Source organism: Pipra filicauda, unplaced genomic scaffold (assembly GCF_003945595.2).
Source record: "Pipra filicauda isolate LSUMZ 115617 unplaced genomic scaffold, ASM394559v2 scaffold75_size2874737_pilon, whole genome shotgun sequence".
Taxonomy (NCBI): domain Eukaryota; kingdom Metazoa; phylum Chordata; class Aves; order Passeriformes; family Pipridae; genus Pipra; species Pipra filicauda.
In genome coordinates, this window is record NW_024104931.1 from 1,387,768 (window position 1) to 1,410,284 (window position 22,517).

Here is a 22,517-nt window from a genome sequence, read left to right on the forward strand (position 1 = left end):
GTACACTCAGTTCTTCCTCCTCTCCTCAATTCTTTTGTTTGTAGCATCCTTTTTAGCTGGAGTAGCCACAGTCCTTGTGCTGGGAATACCCAGTGACCCTCATCCATTCCAGAGTCACACTGGAAATCATGAAGAGGTTTGTGACAATGCAACTAGATGCATCTTCCTTGGTGTTTATATCTGCTAGACCACTAGCACTTCCTTCCTCAGCCTTCAGGATGGTCACAGGTCTACACAGCCTGAGACCCCACTAGCAGTTTCTTCAACGTGCAGTTTTACATAGCTTCTCTCAGTTTCTACCCCAGAATTCATTTCTAACAGAGTCTTGGTGACTGATGGCTGAGCAAATGATAACACATAACAAGCAAATTCCTGCCAGCTGATGATGGCAAGTAGGCAGCAGGGTTTAGTGCAAGTGGCTTCTTTCGGCTTCACGGTTGTGTTCAAATGCATGGTCCATGGCCTACAGAGTTCTACCCATACTGCTCCTCTTGGAAGATTTCTTGTGACCCCAGGCTTCAAACTTTTATTACCTTGTTTTAACATTAAGCAATATATTTTTAATTATTGCTAAATAACTCCTTTGCATTTTCCTTTAATAAGGAACAGGCTGCTTCATATCTGTGAAGCAAGGGAACCTTTGTCTTCAGTGAGAGGAGATCAGAGCACAACACTCCTCACTTACTGATACTGCTTTCTCTTGTTGCAGACATTCCCGTGATCCCTGATTTGGAGGAAGTCCAGGAGGAAGACCTGGCCATGCAAGTGGCAGCTCCCCCCAGGTAAGAGCACTGCCAGGTGCTCTTGAGGCTCTCATCAGCTGTGTGAACTGGCTAGTGAAATTAAACCCATTTTATTCCTCTGGATGTTGGCAGCAGTGCCATTCAGCAGGATTTAGTGCTGTGTTTTGTGGCAGCAAGGCTCCAAGCTGAACAGCGCAAACTTCTTGTTTCCTATTATGCAGAAAAGCAAGTACTGCATATTCCCTCTCTTTATAAAAAACCTACATTAGAATAACATATTTGATATTGCAAAATTAAACTTTTAAAAGTGAGGAATTACTTGATTTAAGGTTGCCTATATAACCTCAAATGCCTCCTACACGTGCATTACCACACACATTTTGATTACATGTGGTCGTAGGCTGCTTTGCCCTCCACAGGATATCCTTCTTACTCAAGTGCATAGTTAATTTGCAAAGTACAATCCTGTTGTTTGAAGGTGCTATCAGAGTAGCCTTGGGGTTAGCTCAAGGGAGACCAGAAAGTTTTTAAGAATGAAAGTTTTTGGGGTTTTGTCTTAAACATATGAGGAAAATCTTCTCTGTTGGGTCTATTGCCAAGATCACAGACTGGGATTTCTGTTGACCCTTATTGGGAGGGATGGGATATCTTACTCCTGGCCACAGATGCCTCTCTCACAAGTGTGGAGTAATCATTGTAATTATATAGCTATTAACAAAAGTAATTGACACTTTATAGTAGTAAGTTTCAAATTACTGTGTCTCTCACTAGAGCTCATTTCTTTTTCTCTTCTTTTTTTTTTTTTTAATAATGCTGTCTGATCCTCTTGTATTCATAGTTTTCCTGCAATAGAAAAGAGAAGTGGTTTTCATGGACAAACACAAATAAATTCAATTAATATAGGTCTTTTCTATAGTATTTTATCACCTGTGAAGGCAAGTGTGGTACGACAGTATATCACCCCCCTACACCACGTTTCTCTTGGAATGCTACATTTTAAGGTGTCGTATTTGATAGCTCTGACTCAGCTCAGACATGAAAATCACTAAGTCTCTTCTATTCAGTAGCTTATATGGTGTTGCTCTCAGAGCCTCCTTTGCTATGGTGCTGGGGCTGTATGAAGGCTTACTGCAGTCCTCCTTCTAGCCATTGCAGCTAGTCTATGGATCTTCTTTTTGGCATCTAGTTTCTCTGAGGGAGTTCATGGTTGTTCCACATTCTATTTTTATGCATGTGTACAACCTGATACACAGATTTGTCAATGACTGTTCATTTGCTGACTGAGATATGGTTCTGTCTGGGTACATCCATCTCAGAAGTCTACAGGGGTGATGTGGACACTCAAGGTGGGTGTCACCAGACTATTGTTCATGCCACCCTTTTCCTCACATGTGCTTCCACACTGACTGAAGCTTGTTCTTTGACCCTTTCTGGTTGCAGTGTGCAGGTGAACCGAGTGCTGACCTACCAAGACCTGGACAAAGATTTAATGAAGTACGCTGCCTTTCAGACTCTGGTAAGTGAATGTTGCTATGGGTTGACCAGTGTGACTCCCTCTCCTTCCAGGAGCCCATCATCCTCCACTGTGATACTCAACTGCACAAAATACACAGCATTTTGCAATCCAAACTGCTTGCAGTCTGCCTGTAAGTTTGTTCCTCTCTGCATTGTGACTTTTGTGCTTGTTTGTGTCTGTAAATAATGTGTTATGGTATCTGCTGCTCAGATAGGCTCCTGCTGTTGTTCTGGACAAAGTATGTGATCCTTATGAGGCAAATGTGCCAATCTCTAGCAAGACGTATCTGGTTAAATGAGGCTGTCTGCTTTCTCAATGTCTGTAAGACTGACTCTGTGTGTGTTCATAGGATGGGGAGGTAGACCTGAAGCTCCTCACCAAAGTTTTGGCTCCAGAGCATGAACTACAAGAGGTGAGTCTTTCTTTGTGGAAACACCAACAAGGTAAAAGCTTCTTGTGTGTCTCAGACTGTAATAGTAAGCCTTTGTTGGTGGGGTGGAGAAGAGAGAGCTTGTCCAAGGTGTAAAAGGTTTCATTTCCCCAGCAGATGATTTTAAAGATATATAGTGCTTTCTCAGTGTGAGTTTATGGCATCACTATGATTGGCCACCTTCAACATGAAGGAGCTAGTAAGGAAAATGTGAAGGGCCTAGTACTGTCACAGATCCCTGCAGAAACAGTGCTGTGTTGTGTATTGTCCTTTGGTAGCCACCATGAGCTACAGGTGGTTCTACAGAACAGTACAGAGGAACAAAGGCAGAAAGCATTTGGGGTTTGGGTAGAGGGGTTTTAAAGCAGGAAAGAACAACCTCAATACAACTGGGCAGGCAGGAGCTCAGGACTTGCAGCAAAGGATTTCTGCAGCTTTGAACTGCACATGCTTCAGCAGAAGGGTGAAAGATTTTTATGGCTCCTCTTTATGACCTGCCAGGGTGTATCTAATATTAACAAGTATCAAAAAATCTGTCCTTTATGGAATTTTGGAACATAAATAATTCTGTCAACATTTTTAAATTGTAGCAGGAATTCACATTTCATTTTGGCTAGTATTCCTGTTCTAGCCAACTGAATCTGTGACTTCCCTGGTCAGGGCAGTTACCATTTACTTTCTCTCTTCACTGAATGTCCGGCATTGTTCAGACAACTTTGGGTTTCACCGGTAACATTTCAGCATGTTTGTCTTTTTCCTCTTGGTAGGATGATGTCAGCTGGGATTGGGACCATCTCTTCACAGAGGTGTCCTCAGAACTAGTGACTGAGTGGGACCTGGGACAGTCTGAGAGAGAGGACCACCTCAGTCTGCCATAGAGTACTGGCAGAACAGACATCTCATACATGTATCCCCTGTAAATAGTTTAGCACTTCAATTTTCTATTCACTTGTTTGTATTTCAGACCTTACTTCAGACATGAAAATAAATAGGACCTTGCTTTACAGAAAAAACTGTCTCGCGAGAAGTTTTGGGTATTTTGTAATAAAAATCTTTGTTCTCAAAAGAGATGAAGAATTCTAAACACAATAAAATATTAACTTATGAACAGTCAATAGCACCTCAATAGCAGCTTTACAGATAACTGCAGTGGTTGATCTTTCCTCTATGGAAACCCAGCCTCTTTGGAGTGGACCATCTTCCAATGGAGTGTGGTTTGCAGTGATGGTGTTCAGAGAAGCTTATGGGGGAAATGAACTCTATCTCAGCCAGACCCAATACACTAGGACATAAAGGTTACCATCTTCCTCACAACAGACACCACAAGTTGTCACGATATCTGGTTTACATTTCATCCAGCAGCCTCCAACCTTTCCCTGCTAATTTAACCCCTTTGCTGGAACATTACCTCTGTGTTAACTCAGGAAGCATCACCTGTTAAACTGCCAACACCACTTCTTACAGCACCTCTTTTTACCCTGAGGTTTCCCAGCTAAATTCTGACCAGGCATAACCCCATTTAGCTTTTGCAATCACATGAAACCACAGCTTGAATGGAGATCGCTTCAGGCAATAGGTAGTTTGCAAAGAAAATGCTGTTTATTCCATGTGTGTGAAAGAATGGAGCCTGATGCTCTCAAAAAAGGTAACTCCCTGGTGGGTGTCTCCTTGGAACCAAGTGACCCACTCTTATTTTCATCTAAAGAAAAACCCATTTAGCTGTTAATACCTTATCCCCATAGAACTGTGGTCATTATTTGCGGGAAACAGTAACATTACTTCCTAAGCCAGTGTCCTTCAAAGCCTTGTCCCATTGGAGAATCTTGCTGTATACTTTGGGGGGGGCAGTGCAGGTGCTTGGGAGGAAGCTTGCTGTGCTGTTCTTCTTGGCTTGTTTGGTCGGTCTAATAAAGTACAGCATTTCCATTTTTGTGACAGCAGGACAGGTCAAATAACTCACTGTGAATTCAGTACTCTGCAGAATTTCAGATCAGAGTTGATAAACCAGACAACTCTACCAACAAGAGTGGGGTCCCAGTCTGGGGCCACAAAAATGATGGAGGCTTATCTGTCTTAAGGACACACTAAGCTTTTTACGACCAAGAAATCTCTCCAGTAACTAGAAAACTAGGTGAGACGGAAGGGAAGCCAGTGTATGGAGGTTAATCCAAATGTTTTTCTCTGAGCAGAGAAACCTGTTTTGGTATGAGCAGAAACTTCCCAGCTGCGCTAGCATCTATTTTTCTGTGACACCTATGGTTCTTAGCCAAAGAGAATTTAGAATGCTTCCTACATTCCAGAAAAAAAAAAAATTAAATTCAGCAAACTAAAATACTTTAGTAAATCAGAGAAACCCAACAAGCCACTCTGAGAGAGAAAAAAATGGGTGACAGCCTCATCTATTTTAAGGCAGGAAGAGGTAGCTTTGATCATTTAGTCTGACCTGCTATAATATAGGCCATGGCAGAGTCCAGTGGCTGAGCCTTGCCTGTCTTTTAGAAAGGCATACAGTATATTTGAAACTCCTGGTTAGTTTTTAATAGATGATTGCCCTTATGGCTTAAAATCTGCTTTATTTCTAGACTCAGTTTTTGAGTTTCATCTTCTGTTCCCTGAGACAGCTTGCTTTCACCTTTCCAATCAAGCCATGCTGTCAGGTATTTTCTCCTTGCTTCAGTATTTTTGTGCACAGTGATCAAGTTGTCTCTTTAACTTCCTTCAATATACTTAATAGACTGAGACTTCTTTCCATGTCTCTTCAATTCCTTCCCCAGCTGGAGAAGGGGAGGTGGGTGTCTGGCTTCTGGCCTTTTTCCAGCAAGCTGTTCTCACCCACCTTCCTTCCACAGCTGTGTTTTGGTTGCAGTCCTGGGAGGATGACCGAGACTTGAGACTTTCTCAAGTCCTGGTGCTCTCAGAGGACATGCCTTTTACTGCCCTTGTTAAAAAGAAATGATGAGCTGCTTTTGCATGCCCAGGCCAGCTCTTGGCTCACTGATGCACCAGTGTGTATTGGCTGTGACAAAGCTGCCTCAGGAACCTTCATTTCTGACAAGTCCCATGGAAAGAGCATGCGAAGGAGGAAATGGCAGGTGTAGCCTGCAAAAGTGTAGCTTTGGTTGAGCCTCAGGTGAGGTGAGAAGCAAGAGCAGTTTTCAAAACAGTGCGTCCGGTTCCTAGGAACTCGGATCAGCCCTCTGGGCTGTGCCTAGCTGAGGCATAGACAGTAATTCCTTGTTGGTCTCCACAGATGCTGTGTCACAGAGGGGTAAAGCAAGGTGCAGTGGTGTGCCCAGGGCTACACAATGAATCTTTGGCAAAATCAGGATTAGAAACAAAGAACCTCAGGTTCCCAATTCAAACAAAGCTTTCATACAGCTGGGGAGTGTTTTCTATCTTCATTTCAAAGTTGACAATTCAGTGCAGATAGTCTTGTGTCCTGCTTATTCTTTGTTCTGCTCTGTTCATACATTGCTGAGGAACCTGTCGTGTGTGTGTCAACAGCATATTTAGCTCAGTGAGCTGATCTGGGGTGTCTGCCCAGGGACTTGCTGGGATTCTGGATGGGTGTAAATATCTACCTGCAGATAGTCTCTGGCAGACTCAGTGCTCAATAGAGCAATACTGGGCATATGGCAAGCCTCATCACAGATAAAGAAAGGCATAAAGGAAAAACTAAGTCTAGGTTCTATCAGTTTTAGGAATCTCTGGTTTTGGTTGCAATAATATATGTGATATTTATAGACTTTCTTGGAGAAAATGTCTTACTAGAGTGCAGTTTGTCGGTGACTGGGAAATATTGGGCTGAGAGAGCTAGGCAGCACTGGAAAAAATGTAGGAAATAAAAGCTGAAAGAAAGCCAGAGCCAGCAACTTTCCATTAAAGAACTTCTTAAAGGAGCTCTGTCTGGTTGTTTTATTAAGTGTGACAAAGTGATGGGAGGTGGAGGGGAGCTCCTATGTTAATAAGCTGGAAAGGCACTGCCATTCCTCTCTTCAAAGCATCTCATGGAAAGTGGAATTAATTCATGGCATATGCTCCCAACATCTGCCGTGGTGACCTGGAGTGGTGGAAGTGCAGCGCCAGGCAGTGTGAGCCAGAGCCTGTATTCCCAGCTCCTCTCTCGGGCCTTGTGCGCTGCTGCCTGTGGCTGAACAGGGGAGTGGCGGGGCTGCTCCGGCAGAACACGCGCCCAGCCCCCTCCTGCCTGCTGGCCTGGGTTGGATGGCACAGCCCAGGTCACAGTATTTCTTGCTCTGAAGAAGGAGACATGCTCTAGACTTGGGAGGGAGCAGGGGCCGTTTCGATAGAAAAGAGACCAATTTGAATGGAAACTAATCCAGTTTGTCCCAAACATCCTTTATTCCTCCCACAGCATTCCCTGACTGAGTCCTCCCTTCACCAGCCATCTGACTTGTTCTGTGGCTTGCTGTGAGGTTCTGAGTCCTTGGTTTCCCTCTTCTTTCTTTCCCACTGCATCTCTACAGATGATTTGATTCTCTTCGACAGAGAGGACGGAGGTTGTATTTGCTGTTAGGTGGGATGTCATTCTCTGTTTAATGGCTCCTGGGAAATAATTTTCCACACCTTATTTCCCCTTGACTGACCTAGACCACTGCCAAGAGCTGTATCTAGCTAGTACAGGTGGGTGCACTGTATTGTTTCCAGGTTGTGGCAGTCTTTTGTCTGTGCTTCATGATCTGCATGTGAGCTTTCCCTTGGGAAAGGGCACCCAGAGCCAACCCTCCACAGGCTGCTCTTTCTGCAACCACATTCTTCCACCCTTTTGGATGACTGCCTGAGATAACAGTGCACTTTCCTGGCCTGGAGACCTGACAGAGCCAGGAGAAACTGGAGTGGTGGGTGATCTCTAGACAGGGCAGAGGTGCCCCACGGTGCTTCTGTGCTCTCCCAGCAACTGCTCCCACACATCTGCAGCTTCTCCCACTTGCCCTTCCTTTTGAAATGTGGCACCCCAGTCCCGGGCTGTGCTGGGATGGTGTGGTGCTGACTGAGGGCCCAGGTAGGGCACATGAGGGATACACAGTTGGCTGCCCTGGTGAGACCAGTCCTCCCAGGACCATACTTTATCTGGGGGATGACCTGCACTTCTTGCAGTCACAGCCTGGGAAGCATCCTGATTGACTGATTCAGTCCTGAATGCTGCGTGACATGGACGTCCAGAGCTCCTGAACCCATTAATCTCTCTGCCACGGTCCCTGGGGAGATGAAACCTTTCCACCTAGTGCCCTACTACCTGAGTATGCCCCAGCAGATTGTTCTGCGCAGACCTCACTAGGGCCTGAACAGCTCTGGGCCATGGGCTCTGTTATCAGGCTCAATCTCCTGTCACTTTCAGGACCACTTCATTATCCTTTTATTAGCCCTCTTCTCCTGCTTATCGTTATTAATAATCACACTGGATCAGCTGGAGTGCTGACAGCTGCCCCTTGTCTATTCTTTCTGTCTATTTTAATCCTGCCTGCTTATCTGAAATAAACCTGATCCTTTTTCTTTTAATTAAAGAAATTTGGTCAGCCAGCCCCTCCTCCATGCAGAGATAGGACAGATCACACCAGTGATATGGAGAGAGCAGGAAAAGAGGCAGATTACTGGGTGACAGTGTTTTCCACAGCCCAAAGATATGGGATGTCGGAGTGGAGGCTGGAAGAGATTAAGGCACGTGTGTTGTGAGGAGAAACACAGCCCTGGGGCATTGTGAGGTGCTCATTTTGGGGTCTCTGTATCTGGCCCAGTGTATCGATGCAGGGTTGTGTGACTACACTGCACCAGTGCAAGACAGTCAAAGGAGGTCTGCTCACCTCTCTGCTTAGCAGGGGTGGCAATAGCAATGCCAGGCTCAGAGCCTGTACGAGTGGCGCTGCCAGGGCTGCTGGGATCACTGCAGTTCCTACAGGGGCTGGAGGCGTTTGTTTCTCAGTGTTTTATAGTGCTGTCAAAAAATGGAAGTGCTGATCTTCACAGTGATGCACCTGCTCTGTGCTCCCACAGGCATTGCTTCCTGGGGACACAGATCTCCTTCTAGTCTATTAAAAATGCCTCACCGGGCAGTTTGCTTGAGCTGAAATATTTGTGTTGTCTGAAGGGACAGGTCACTCAAGGAGGGGCTGTGCAAATAGGCTGGGAGAAAATTGTTGTGCTAATTCACACTTTTATGAACCCATAAACTCAAATCTGCATTCATTGCAATCCGTGAAGTGACTGGAGTGTGGGCCGAAATGCTTAGAAAGTGTTAATCAGGGGTCCGTAACAAAGCAAAATGCTCTGAAGTGCAGCAGCAGGAGCTTGGCCATAAGCAGCAGGAGTATTCAACCTTAGTGCTAAAATGGCATATTCTTTGGTTCCCAAATGGTTCATTTCAGATGCACAAGTTGCAGGTTGACTGAATGCGTATGTACCCTCTGCTACAGAATATGGCAACTGGCTCAGATTTATAGGGCTGTTTCACCCCTGAGAGGCTGCAGGCCCAGGAAGGGTATAGGGCAGAACTTCCTGATGCTCAAGTGAGAGTGTAGCTCTGAAATCCTGTCAAGCAGAGCCATGCTGGCTTCTGTCCCTCTGCTTCTGTTGCTTGTGAATATTGCAGCTAACTGGTATGAGCGTTAACCTGCAGTTCAGATGTTGGTGAGGGAGCTGCCACAATACAAACGTATGCACATGGCTTCACAGATCCTTTAAAAATGTGATTCTGTAACAATCATAGGCAAGAATTGTGTATGGTGACATTTGTGCTATTGCTTCTGTGTGAAATGTCCTGTTGCTTACAGAAAATCTCTTCATCATTATTTAATGTTGAACAAAATGTTTGAAAGATGAGAAAATGCAGGGTTCACTTGCCTAAACTGACACACTAGTAACTAATCAGAGCTTTTATTATCTGACCCTGCTCCTTCAACAGAAATCATTCCTCCTTTAGACCCAAGTAAGGAAAATTCTCAGGATGTTTTTTGGCCCTGAAATTATGAGGGGCACCGTTTTTGATGTTGTGGGACATTTTGAATCATTCAAAAGAGATGGACTTGCAGTCCATGTGACAGGCTGAAGTCTTGCTCTGCTCGTTACCCTGATCAGCAGAACTACTCACAAAGCCAGAAAAGTGCCTTGGGAAATTGCCAAAGAATTTGATCCAAGTCAAGCAACCTTCTCAGTTCTTTGAGCTTCAAAGCCAAACTGGAGCTAAGCTTGTGGCTCCCTGTGGCCAGCAGGGTTGCATGTACAGATGGCTGTATGGCTTGGTGAATCAGTCTGATAAATGGGTGATAATAGTTCAGGCTATTGTAGCTATACCTGAGCTTACTCAAAGCTAGTCCAGACAGCAAACCCCATCTAACCCAGAGGGGCAAGAAGCAGCCTGGACTTGCCCCACTGGGTGCTGTAAATCCTCTTTAGGCATCTGAGCTGGCTCTTTTAAAGCCATCTCTAGTATTGCCCCTTTATATTGCTCTATGCCCCATGGAGACACTGTTATTCACTTTCACGGCTTTCAAACACACGATGCCCAAGACTTAAGACCCTGTCTGTCCGTGTGTGAAGGGGATTGGATGCTCTTCATTTCATACATAGGGACCAGAACTGTAGGTTGATAATGCAAGTTCTCCAGGGTCCCACGGTGGGACTGTAACATAGTTAGGAACTGAATCCAGCTCCTCCAAGCATCCATCCAGTGTCGCAGCCACATTACTTCACTAACTGAAATGATGCACAAGGTCAATATATTTGTTTATTTGGTTTTTCAACCAAAAGTTGGTTTCTGGCTATAGATCTCCTTCCAGATTTTCATAAACACAAAGTAAAACTTCACAATCTCTGTACAAAACATCTTCCACAGGAACAGCACAGGGCACTGCCCACCTGGTAGTACCCTTGCTGAGATAGGAAACTGTAATCATCTCCTGCAAAAACAGCTTCGTACCATAAGGCTGCTCCCCTTGTCCCAGAAATAGCCAGCGAACAGTATGAGTTGTGAATGTGCCCAACTATTTTCCAGTGCAAACTCTGGAAGTCTGAAGCCAATAGGGTTCTTCAGCCTACTGATGTCTCTCTCTATGGAGTCCCCAGAATCAAGTTCTGCTGAGTTCAGCAAAAGATGACCACAAAATAGGGATGGGAAATCTCCATGCTGAGAGATGCATGGGCCATTCAGAAAGGCTTTGGTAAGTCATACAGTACCATGCTGCCTTAAGATTAATCAAGCAAATATGGAGCGGGGAGGTTGATTGGTTAGTTGGTTGGTTGGTTGTTTTTTGAAGTCATATGATGGTCCAGAGCCTTTAACTAAATTGTGGGTCCTGCCCGTTCCAGGGGCTGTAGGCTCTTGTCACAGGGTACCTCAGCCCCAACACAGTTCTTAATCAAGTGGGACTGGTTATGGCACTATGTCACACAGCTTCTTGTGACATGAGACAGGCAGAGAGAGAGCTCTGTAAGGTGCCTACCTGTGTGACATGCAATTGAGTATGACCAGTTTGGAGAATATTGTTCAGTATAGGCAATGTCACATTAGGCAAATCACCCTGGAATACTTGTGTAGTTCTGAAACATTTATCCTTAACTTCTCAGATAAATGGTTTTTTTGCTTACATAAAGTGGATATATATCTGGTTCATAGTAGATACATGCCTTTCCTTGGCTGGAGGTGTCTCTGTGCCATATAGAGCATACCTGTATCTCATCAGCTGAGCAGGTTCTGTCTTGTTGGGCCCAGGGATCTGTTTGTCTATCCGTACAATGTGCAAACACACCAGTGATGGCTGAGGTTGGAAGTATTTATGGCAATTAAAATGTTTTGCCTGGAAGCTGTTTTGGGGCTTTTTTGAAGTGAGGATTTTCAGACTTCAAGGTGTTAACAGCCCCTCTAAACGGTTTTGTTTTTTAATTGCAGCAAATGACTGTGGAGCCATTAAACATTCGCCTCTCTGCAGTTGTTTCTAAGCCCTTTCAGTCCTTCTTCTATTTATTCTGTTTAATTCAGTCAGGTAGCTTCAGGGCAGTGAAGATCAATACTTTACTTTGATAGAAAAGAGTCAGGTTTGAAACATAGAGATAAAACTGACACATTTTGTATAAATTTAATTAAAATGCACCTTTAGTGGCTTGTTGCAAGCACAAAGCCAGCCCTCCATCTAACTATCTCTCTGTCTCAGTCTCTGTCTCTCTCTTCCCTTTCTTGTTCCTAACAGGAAGATCTCTGAATCTGCCGCACCAACAAAGCACCTCGTTTTATGATTTTTGTCTTGAAAGTTTAGCACTGAGGGAGCAGGATGGAAGGGATGTGAAATTCTAAACAGACCTTCTGCTCTCTCCCTGGTCCCATTCCTTTTGGTGGTGGTGGCTGGGGGGACGGGGAAGGAGCCAGCTCCCCAGTGGAGGAAGGAGGGGGATGAAGGAAAATGATTTTTTTCTTTAAACCCAGCAGATTGGAGACCCTGGGGCACTTTCTATTTGGATCTGTAGCTTTCCTCCATTCCCACCCCCTCTTCTTGCTTTGTTAAACTGAGAATTATTTTTCTGACTACATGTGCATCCCTGATCCCACTAGGACGGTACTGGCCACAAGACAGTGTCTTTATTTTCTCTTTCTTTTTCCTCCCCTGCTCCCCCTCATTTCTTTCCTCTCCCTCTCTCCCTAACGCTGCTACCAGTGGGGACATTTGTCTTGTGTTTTATAATCTGGCCCCTTCACCCCCTTCCCCTACATGTCTCTCTCTCTCTCTCTCTCTCAATCCTGTTTGGCTCAGTTCATTTTTCACTTGAGTGCCTTTCCTCCCAGACTCCCCTCTGCTCCGGCCTCCCTCTGCTCAACACCAATAAAACACGCACAACACAGGTAGAACAAGGTGCCAGGGCTCAGCGTGACAAACGACTCACACACCACTCAATAACCATGGCTGTAAATTGCCCTCTCCTCACTCTCTGCTGCCTTCTGGGGACAGCAGCTTGTCCAAGCCCATGCAAAATGGGCTGCCCTGCCAGAGGGTGGGATTGGGAAATCCAGCCGGAGTTGGACACCAGCCACTGCTGGGGTAAAGACCTTTCCAGTGCTGTCATTTGGGGTTGTGGGATTTAGTGTCCTTGTTTCACTCCCCATGGGGCCATGTAGCCCAAGGGGCCCCAGGGACTTGTTGGAAAATGGGGGTTGTGCAACAAAGGGGTGTGGACCACCTCCCTGACTGACACACCACCCATTTAAGTCATATTTTGAGGCCAAGAGTCTCAAAAGCTATTACATTCATGCAAGCTCAAGGAGGGCTTTAAAGGGGAAGGATGACAGTGTCTTCCTGAGGATCCCCCTGTTCCTGGGCTGGCAGCTCTGGCCGAGTGCTGTGTCACCTCTGAAAGCTGGGGCCTCCTCGGCTGGTGTTCCCCCATGTCTGCGCCAACCCAGCTGAGGCACCTCAGACCCCTTACTGCTGAGCCACAGCATGGCCTTCCCTGGGAAGCAGCATTGCCCCTGCTGTCCACTCACACTGCACATGTTGCTGCCATGCTCACATGGGCTTGGTGCTGGACACTGATGTGCAAACAATGTACACCTGAAAAAAATAAACCACTTGTCAAGGAATAGGCAAGGGCAAACTGGTTAACAAAATAACTGTGAACAACGGGTCTCACCAGCCAGCAGTACCTGCCATCAGTTTCTTCCTGGGTCTGTGGAAGCTCCATCAAGAGCAGCGGCATTAAAGAGCACATGGAAAATGCTCGGTACATTATGGATGGTGTGGGGAACGGGAGCAAAGGGACACAGAGCAGGTGTCATTGGTGGAGGCTGGACAGAAAGGAAGGAAAGGGTCTAAAAGATGAGGATAAGCTTGAGGCTCATGCACAAGCAAGATGAGCTTGTGGAGGAGGCTGAAGGACAAAGAGGCACAGCTGCGTATACTGAAGAAGCAGCAGCAAAAACTAACCTGGATGATGGGGCAAAGGATAGATGGTGTCTGCCTGCTTGACCGTGGGCCTGGGTGATCTGTGGGCGTTATGTGTGGCTGTCAGTGGGTTAGTATGCAGGTGCTGCCCAGCCTGAGGCAGAGCAGGGGCTTTCAGATACAGCCACAGGGAGCAACGTGCAGCTGCTGCACAGAAATGTACTCTTTGGATTCCGTTGTGCCCGACTTCAGCTGTCAAACTGCCGTTGCTGTGAATTTTGCTTGAGAACTGTGTGGATGGAGCCAACAGTTTTGCAACAAGGTGCAAGATGTTGTCCAAGCCCCATGGACTTCAGATGTCAACCCCTCTTGTCTTAGGTAATTACCAACTCCAGCAGATGTGCGTGTACCAGTTTCATTTGGCTCTGGGATTCATCTATCCCTCTGTTAATTTGTGGTAGTAATAAACGTAGCACTTCCTAGCCTCATATTTACAGGAGTCTGCATTTCAGCTATGAGTGAAGAGAGTGTATTTTGTAAATTTTTTACTAGTGCTTTAGCTTGCCAGTGTAAAAGGAAAACACTCATCTTTGCATCGCCCCGTGCCCCAGCCTGTACTGGCGTCTCTGCTCTGCAGCTCAGGTTGCTCGGTTTTACCAGCAGTAAAAGCACAGAGTTTGCTTGCTAAGCTAAAGCGTGATGGGTTAACTCTGTCAGTTTGCCTACTTAATATCGACTGGAACATCAGTTAAAGTCCTCCTGAGTGATTCGTGGAGGTGAGTGTTGAGGGCTGGTTTCTTGGGGACTGTGCTGGGAAGGAGCGTGCCGCACCGTGTGCGTCTGCAGACAGACAACTCCCGCGTCTGCTGCCTTTAATCACGGCAAATGAAAGTTTCTAAACAGTGAAAGATGCCATGCTTTGTGTTCTGCCACTGGAGCTGCCTCTGCGCCGCCGTCAGTGCCGGTAATTGCAGACAGAAGCCGCTTTGTGTTAAAATGGCATCAGTAATTGAAACGGAATTCAGAATCAGGACCCTGCAGGCACCACTCGGTGAAAGAAGAAATAAAGATCGTTTGGGTCACATCTTTTGTAATTTGCGTTTAATAATCGTACCAGGAGGTACATACAAAGGAATAGGAGAGATGAGATGCAGCCCGCTCCCCCTCCTCGCCTGCTCTGCCTTGCAGCCTTCCCACAGAGATGGGGGAGCCTGGTGGGAACCCCGCACCCCGTTCACCTGGGCTGGGTGGTGGGAGGGCTGCCGGCTCCCTCACACCACGGCTCAGGGCTGCTTGTGAGGCCAATCCGGTACTGCTTGCTGGCAGCCAGAAAGAGAGAACGGCTCCCTGGGTTTGTGATAAACTGGATGCTCAAGTTCTGATCTTAAGGTTAGGCTGAGGATTTATGGCACCAGGTGCTGGCTCTTGTCTAGTGGGTCTGGCTCAGCCCTGGGCATCAGAGGGCATTCCACTGGTTTGCAATTTCTGAGTTTCCCACTGAAATGGGCTCCCTTTGGTATCCTTCAGTGGGCTTCTGCAGTTAGGCTTATATAAGTATATTCAAGCAAATGCAAGCTGTAGGGCATGGCTCATGCTGAAACGTCCCAAATCTCTCCTACCACAGCACAACAAGGCCTTCTTTGTTCTCCTCTGGGGAATGGAGTGTTGCCTGTGCTCCCCCCACAAAAATTGCAGCCAGGCTGTGCCTGAGAGAGCACCAGCTGGTGGGGACCAGCACCCTGCCAGGAGTGTGCCCATATTCAAAGAGTGCCAGTGCTAGAGCCTGTGCCCTAGTAAATTCACTGGTGTAGATACAGCCTTGTGGTCTCCTTCTTGACCTGTCTGGTGTGTGACTTCTGAACTCAGGATATTGGAGTTACTGGGGAAAAGCCATGTAGCAACAACAGTGTTGCAGAGATGCTCAGGAGAGGGCTGCAGTACAAGGCACAAAGATCCTATCAAAGACTGTGAGGAAAATGTGGGTGCACACTGAGTGCAGGTAACTTCTGCTCTTTTTGGCTTCATGCTGCACTTAGCCGTTGCTTGTTTGGCCTTGGAAGAAGTGGGATGCAGTCTCTCCTTTATTCACATTAAAGTGTACAACACTGCTCGCCCTGTAGTCAGTGCTGCTCCCAGTCGCCCTGTTAGAGCAGGCTAGTGGGTTGCATGGCCCTTCGGACCAAGCTGGTATGCCCGTTTATCTCATGCTCCTGGCATCTTGTCATGGTGTGCTTCTGCTGTGCTTGCCATGGAGGTTGGGTTGAAGGCCTCAGAGAGGCCACGGCAGGTTGGTGATGAAGATCTTCTCTCTCAGCCTCAAACTCTCCGGGGACATTCAGCTTACAGTGCCCAAAGCGTGCACTCACAAGTCTCTGCTCTGAAGACTGCATCAGGCAATACAGGGCTGCCTTGTTCCCTTTAGCCCAAGCCCCTGATCCTGAAGGAACTAAGCCTGTCAGGTATCTCCACTATAATCTCTAGGATTATAGTGACCTATGTGACCTATGACACAGCATCTAGCATATGTGAAACAAGATATGGTTCTATGATCATATAGGCTGCTGATCTGCCCTGTGATTTCCCCTAGCTTTGCTTCTATTGAGCCTTGCCATAGGGCAAATATAACCCAGATTTCTTCTTCAGGAAAAAAACCCAGCACCACTTTTTATTTCTTGTGCTGAACCCAACCACATCAAACACACACCTAAGGAATATCAATTTCCATTTACATATTCCACTTTGGTCTTTTGAAAATCCAGTGACAACCTGGGATCTACTCTAAATCCAGATGAGATGAGATGAACACAAGTAAAAACCCTAGATTTCAAGTCCATTTTGGGGAACAAGCTCAGCTCTGCTTACCTTTATTGGTGTCCTGTTAATCTCAGTGCAAAGGAGCACCTGTTGCTGCGTGTATGTTCTTTCATACAGTGCACATTTTCTCTACCATTAGGCTTGACTCAGGGACAGGCTTCATTGTCACCTGTGGTCAGGATACAAAGGAGATGTCTCCAATGTCCAGCAGCCCCACTATGCTCTGTATTGATGCTCTAACCTCATGGTTTTCCTTGTACATGCACTCTGCATTTCTTCCTTAAGCTGCTCCTGGCAGCTCACCATTTCACAGCTCTTGCCTATGGCCAGGAAGAGCATCATCTGTCAGCTACATCTGGATCTGCCATCCTGCCTTCTCCCAGGGAGCCCAAGGGGTTCTTATCAGAGGGCTAGAGCAGTAGTTGTGACAGGAGAAATTTAGGCTGGGGAGAAGTACCTTGCTTCTTCTAGTTTTAATTGCTATTACAAGGAAGAATCTTGTTAAATTTTAAGTGCAAATATCCTTATTTTTATTTAGCTTACAGAAGGCTAAATGTGACTTGGTGTCCCCCTGTTCAAATGTTATCTGTAAGTACCCAGAAATAACTACCTAGACACCTGAGGTCAGATGAGGGAGAGCATCTGAAAGAGGTAAAGGAAAGGAGATTCTCAGCTTGGTGGAGTGTCCAAGCCTTGTGTAACCACATGGAGCCACCCAACCTTCCTCAATGGAGACCTATAGAGCTTAGGTGGATAGTCATGTGTTAGGTGAAGAGGGAAGTCAGAGATCTTGAAGAAGAAATGAGCCCTCCAGGCCTTGCCTTGCTTTAGTAATGTTCTTGGGGGGGCTGTTTTCATGGACCTTCTGTTTGGCCCTCTGACAGCTCCGTCTCCTTTATGCTGTTCTGTTAGAGCTCCTTTTGCATGCTGCAGTAAATATCATTAGGAGGAGGAGGCTGTAAAACTATCAGCAACATCCTTCCCCGATCTGTACATCTCTCCTACACACCCCTTCCACCACCACCCATCCTCACACAGGGATTTAATTTGCACTTCCCACACACTTGCCTGGGACTCCCATGCACTCACACCTACACACGCTGACACAGATGCACCATGCTCTTATTTTCTGTGTTCCCCAACCTTCCTTCCCTTCTCGCATCTGTTTGTTGAATAATTCCTGCCTAAGTAACTTTCTCTGCACAGCCCTCGGGCCAGGGCACAGGGACCTGCCCCGTCTCCCCCCTGGCTGTCCAGGGGGCCTTTGAACATGTGTTTCTGGGAGGCAGACACCAGCTGGCTGGGTGACATTTGCATAGTCAGCTAAAAGCCCATAAGCTGAGCTGGGAACGTCTGGAGGAGCCCATGGCAGGATACAGAGAAGAGGGAAACGCTGGTCAGCTCGAGGTCAGCTGGAACAGATTTCTCAACGAACAGACAGATGGTGAAAGGAGACAAGGGGTGGGGGGAGCACGCAAAGGCTCCTACATCAAATATATAAATCACTAAATGCAGTATGAGAATAAGTGACCAATATGCCTATGGGCATAGCAGTCACCTTGCTGCTTCCTTCCAATCCCATGGGGCATATGGATGGGGCAAGCACAGGCTCTCATTGCTCTCGGTGCTAGGGAAGGGAGCAGGATGGACCAGGGAAGAGCAGGGAGAGGCATGGGGCTCTGTGGGGTCTCAATACTGTGAAGCAGCAGCAGGAGCTGGAGGCCCCATGCAGCTTCCTGCATTGAGCCAAAGAGGCCCTGCTGCCGGGTCTCCATCCAGGCACCAGCAGGGCTGTTGCAGCTGGGAGGACAGACCGCCAGTTTGTATGGCCACACTGAGCTCCCAAGGCATCACCCAGCTTGGCAGGTTTGGGATAGGGGTCTGTGCACTCCCAAGTACAGGGCACCCTCATGGTACGGACCCTCCATCCTTGCTGTTCCTGTCTGCTGTTTGCCCCACTTTTCCCTCCACTCCAGCTAATTTCATTGGACTGAAAATAATAAAGCCATCTGTAGGCTTTTGCTCCTACAAGGATGTGTCTTTGCCATTCCAAAGTAACAGCAAAACATATTTACAAGCCCCTGTGCTGCCCTTGCCCTCTCTGCTGATCACTGTACCTGGCTGCCTGCCTGTTTTCATGCTCTCTTCTGTCTGCACAGCTCATTCCTCAGGACAGAAAATACACTTTATTTCTTGATCCTGCAGCACCTTTTGGAGTGCTGGGGAAAAAAGCACTCCCTCAGCATGGGAATTGCCCAGGCAGAGAGAACGGACTTTTGTCCTAAGTGCTCAGGATGGCCACAATTGAAGACTTAGGAAAAAAAAGGCCAAGAAACGCTATAATGGAACAATTAGGGTCTAAGCCACCCAGAGATTACTGTTTTCCTCCTTCCAAGGTGTATAGCAGTTGCCATATGTCCTTGAACAGGAAGGTTCACAAATTACATATTGTCCTTAAAATCCTGCCTGCTGTAACTGTGGGTGTTTCCCTAAGCCTCATGAGTGTCGGAGCCTCTTCTGGGCTTACATCCTCCACATACAATTGGCAACTCCTACAGGCTAGTTATGCACTACAGTAAGAGGTATTCCCATTACAAACCCCTTTTGTTTTTATTCTTCAGGAGAAATAGAAATGTATTTGCATTATTTTTAATTCAGTTTGAGGGAATTGGTGGGGTTTACTTTTTTGGAGGGGAGGGTTGCTTTTTTTTTTTCTCCTAATGCTGTTGCCTAGATGGTGCTAAATCCTCTCCTGAGGGATGTTGAACACGTTCCCCATCATGTGTGCAGGCAGACAGATGTTACAGGAGCGTGTAAGGAAAGCTGGCACTCAGGGCCAGCTAGAGCAGCAGGGCACTTGCACATAAACTCCTTGTGTGGATGATCCTGCCCCATGTGGAGGGGATCTGTACATTAATCAAAACTGTCAGGGTCCTGACAGGCCTTAATTGTCCGGATCACATCTAGGAACCCCACCCACACCCTCTGCCCAGGGGTTCCATTTAAGCTCAGCCTGGGCTACTCATTGCCTTCCTGAGCTGTGCTGTGGGTCTGTCTTTCTCTAACCCTGTCTCTGGCCTCATCTCCTGACCTCAGATCTGTACTGCAGCAGTGTCTTCAGGCCTGTCTCTTGTCACTCCTGATGGGATTTTCTGTATATACCCTGGGCCTGGTTCACTACTTTACCATGTCTGGGCCCTGTTACCAGTACCCACCTCTGCTTAGGTGCTTGCTTAGGACTATGCCTTGGCCAGTGAAGACACTGCCTCAGCTGGGATCACCCTTGGCTGTGATCCGGTGCCAGAACTTGTCACAGCTTAGCTTCAGCAACAGCCTCTACAAGATGATGAATTTTTTTTTTTTTTTTGGAAGGCCAGGTAATGGACTCACAATTTTATTCAGAGGCTTCTAGTCAGCTAAGGATGGCTGGCTTTCTTTTAAAAAAGAATTTTGGACTTGTCCTTGGTTTCCATTCCTTTTTGCTCTTCCAGTTTGTTACCTCTAGCCTGGAGGTGCTGATGGTCAGAAGTCACTTACAGTCTAGGCTGCTGTGGACATTGGTCAGTAGTGTAATGCTTTGCACTCTGACCAGTAAACACAGAAATCCTCCCTGACTGCTCAGATCCTGTCTTCAGCTTCCCCAGTTAACTGTAGGGCTTTTTAATGCAAGAACACCTATCTGGAAGAAACAGATCTTATCTTTCAACAACACTGGCTGAATTTCTAACCTGTTCAGTACTTTTTTGACTAACCCATAGTTTATTAAGTAACTGACTCCTCCAAAGTACCAGGTAGTCTTAACTCAGCCCAGCTCTCTTTGCATTTGATCTAAATGTCTCTGTTCTGATATATTAGAAATGAGCAAGCGAGATGTCCTCTGCAGTCAGGAAAGTATCATGCATGCCTGTTACAAGAAAGAAGTAGTAATTGTTATTAGAACTCACTATATGTGAAGCAAAAGGAAGTGTACCAGTGTTGTTTTTCTTGAAAAGTTTTGAATTTGGTCCTCAGGGCCTTATTTATCACTTGGAAATATTCACATGCCTATTGGGATTTCATCAGAACACTTGCAAATCCCCAAAGTTTCCTGAATTCTCGCAGAGGAGGCTCTTCTGTTTCAGGTGTAAGCTGTTTTTTTGTTCTGTGCTCATGTTTGCCCTCTAAGCAGGGAAATGTTCAGTGCAAACATCCCATGCAGCTGTTAGAAAGCTGCATTTGTACTGTGCTGGGAAGCATGGTGGGATGCAGCAGGGTGGAGGGGGAGGTCACCATGCAGACTGTTCTCACCTGCCACTTGCTCTCGTTTGGGTCAGATGTGCTTTTCAGTCTGAATGCACCTCTGCATTCTGATGCAGAGTATCTGAAATACCATCGATGAATTATGCAGGGGAAGAGAAAGCGGGCTTGTGACAGGTATCTCTGCATACATGTGTGTACACATGCATGCGCACACTAACCCTGACATCTCCTTGAAATCCCTGAGTGTTTGTGTACCTCCAAACTTGAATGTGTGCTTCCCACTCTGTGGGCAGCTGCTGCCAAATGCCCAGCTTGTGTTTTGTTTTATGAATCCCTTGCTTCTGTGAGGCTTTATTATTATTATTTGAGCTAAAATGGATCCGTAACCTTGTGGGACAAGGACATCGGCCTAGCTGGCAGTGTACATGCTTTCTCGTGCTCTCCCTCCCCTCCACAATTACTCTTCATGCAGCACAGAAAATAAAACATTCCAGCAAAATATGACTGCCCCTCACTCAACAGGAGGTCACCAAGGTTTGGGCTAGCACAAGAAAAAGAAAGCCCAGGGAAAGAGCTGCTGCTTTTTGATTTATGTGCTGGCTGGGCAAATGGAGAGACTGCTGAGTGGAAGGAAGGTACTACAGGAGCTACTAATTGAGTAATCTCAGCTCAGAGCTGCGGAGAAGGTGGCAGGAGCAGGCAAGGGAGGCCTTCTTTTCTGGCTGGCAGGAGTTCTTTTCTGTTTGAGAACAACAGGACAGGTATATGTGTCTGGTTTTTGACATCACACAGCACAATTGCTGTGCCTCTGCCATAGCCAAGTCTGTCCCTTTGTTTGCCTCTTCTCCTCATGTTTCTCTTCAAACCCATTTCATACATGGAAAGTTTAATGTACTACTATTGTGTCTGAGTAGACAAACTTTTCTTGGCTCTGTGTCCAGCCCTTGGTACAAAGAGTTGGGAAGGTGAACAGCCTGTCTTCTCTCTGTGCTGGATGTTGGATGCTTGTCATGAGCATGCCCTTATGCCCGGTCCATCATCCTTTCTGTTCACACCTGGACACTGGGGGGTTTTGAGGCTGAATTCAGCAAGAGCCAAAACTACTCCTTCCTGCAGCTGAGTGCAAGATACTGCAACTGTTAGGGTTGTGCAAGGCGGATACCAGAGGCATCTCCTGGTATGGCTGGGCTCAGCCAGGGAGCTGCTGTTCCTTGTGCTTGCCTCTCGCCACACTGAGCTGGCAGCCGCTGAACTCTCTGCCTGAATGTAAATTTCAGGTACATGTTCCAAATTGCAGCCAAACTGCACATCATTTCCTACTGCTGGCAATTACCCACTCTCCACATGCTGAATCATATGCCTGATCCCAGGACCACTGTGGAGCTCAGACAGCTGCAACTAGAGAGGCAGGTTGTGGGCAAGACCTGAGCCCATTTCACTTTCGTTCGTCAGTTTTTCTGAACCCCTCCAGTCTGGCATAATCGTTCCCCTGTTCTGAATACCCTCCCTCCACCTCCTCCATGGATGAGCAGATATTCTTGTGATTGACATGTGGTTTTTTCCCACTCAGGAGAAAGGCCATTACTGCACGAGTCAGAGCAATTGTTTCTGGCTGTGAGGGATGCTCGGAGGGGGAGGCCAAGCAGAGTCCCTCCAGCATCACTAGAGGTCTCTCTTTATCTGTATGTGCTTGTCTGCAGGGTAATAGGAGAAAAATACACTTGCTCAGAATAATTTCTTCATCTGTTTCTTGACATGTCACAGCCCTGTAGAGCATGCAAGCCCAGGGAAGTCACAGGGCTTAATTCTCCCTGGCTCAGTTTCTCTGGATGTCAACTGATTGAGAATGTCTCTGTCTGGGATTAGCCTTCTGCTGCTCAGCTCTTCCAAGC

At 46.7% G+C, this 22,517-nt stretch overlaps 1 protein-coding gene across 3 annotated transcripts in view; it reads left to right on the plus strand.

The window, feature by feature from the left end:
• Nucleotides 1-3,698, plus strand: part of IFT43 (intraflagellar transport 43) — a 43,802-nt gene extending 40,104 nt beyond the window's left edge. For all 3 annotated transcript variants that reach the window (XM_039389702.1, XM_027720098.2, XM_027720099.2), the window contains 4 exons: nt 710-782; nt 2,184-2,259; nt 2,609-2,671; nt 3,457-3,698. In XM_039389702.1, the coding sequence (XP_039245636.1) occupies nt 710-782; nt 2,184-2,259; nt 2,609-2,671; nt 3,457-3,567 (323 nt within the window). In that variant the 3' untranslated portion in view covers nt 3,568-3,698. The remainder of the gene's footprint in view (nt 1-709; nt 783-2,183; nt 2,260-2,608; nt 2,672-3,456) is intronic.
• Nucleotides 3,699-22,517: the final 18,819 nt, after the last annotated feature.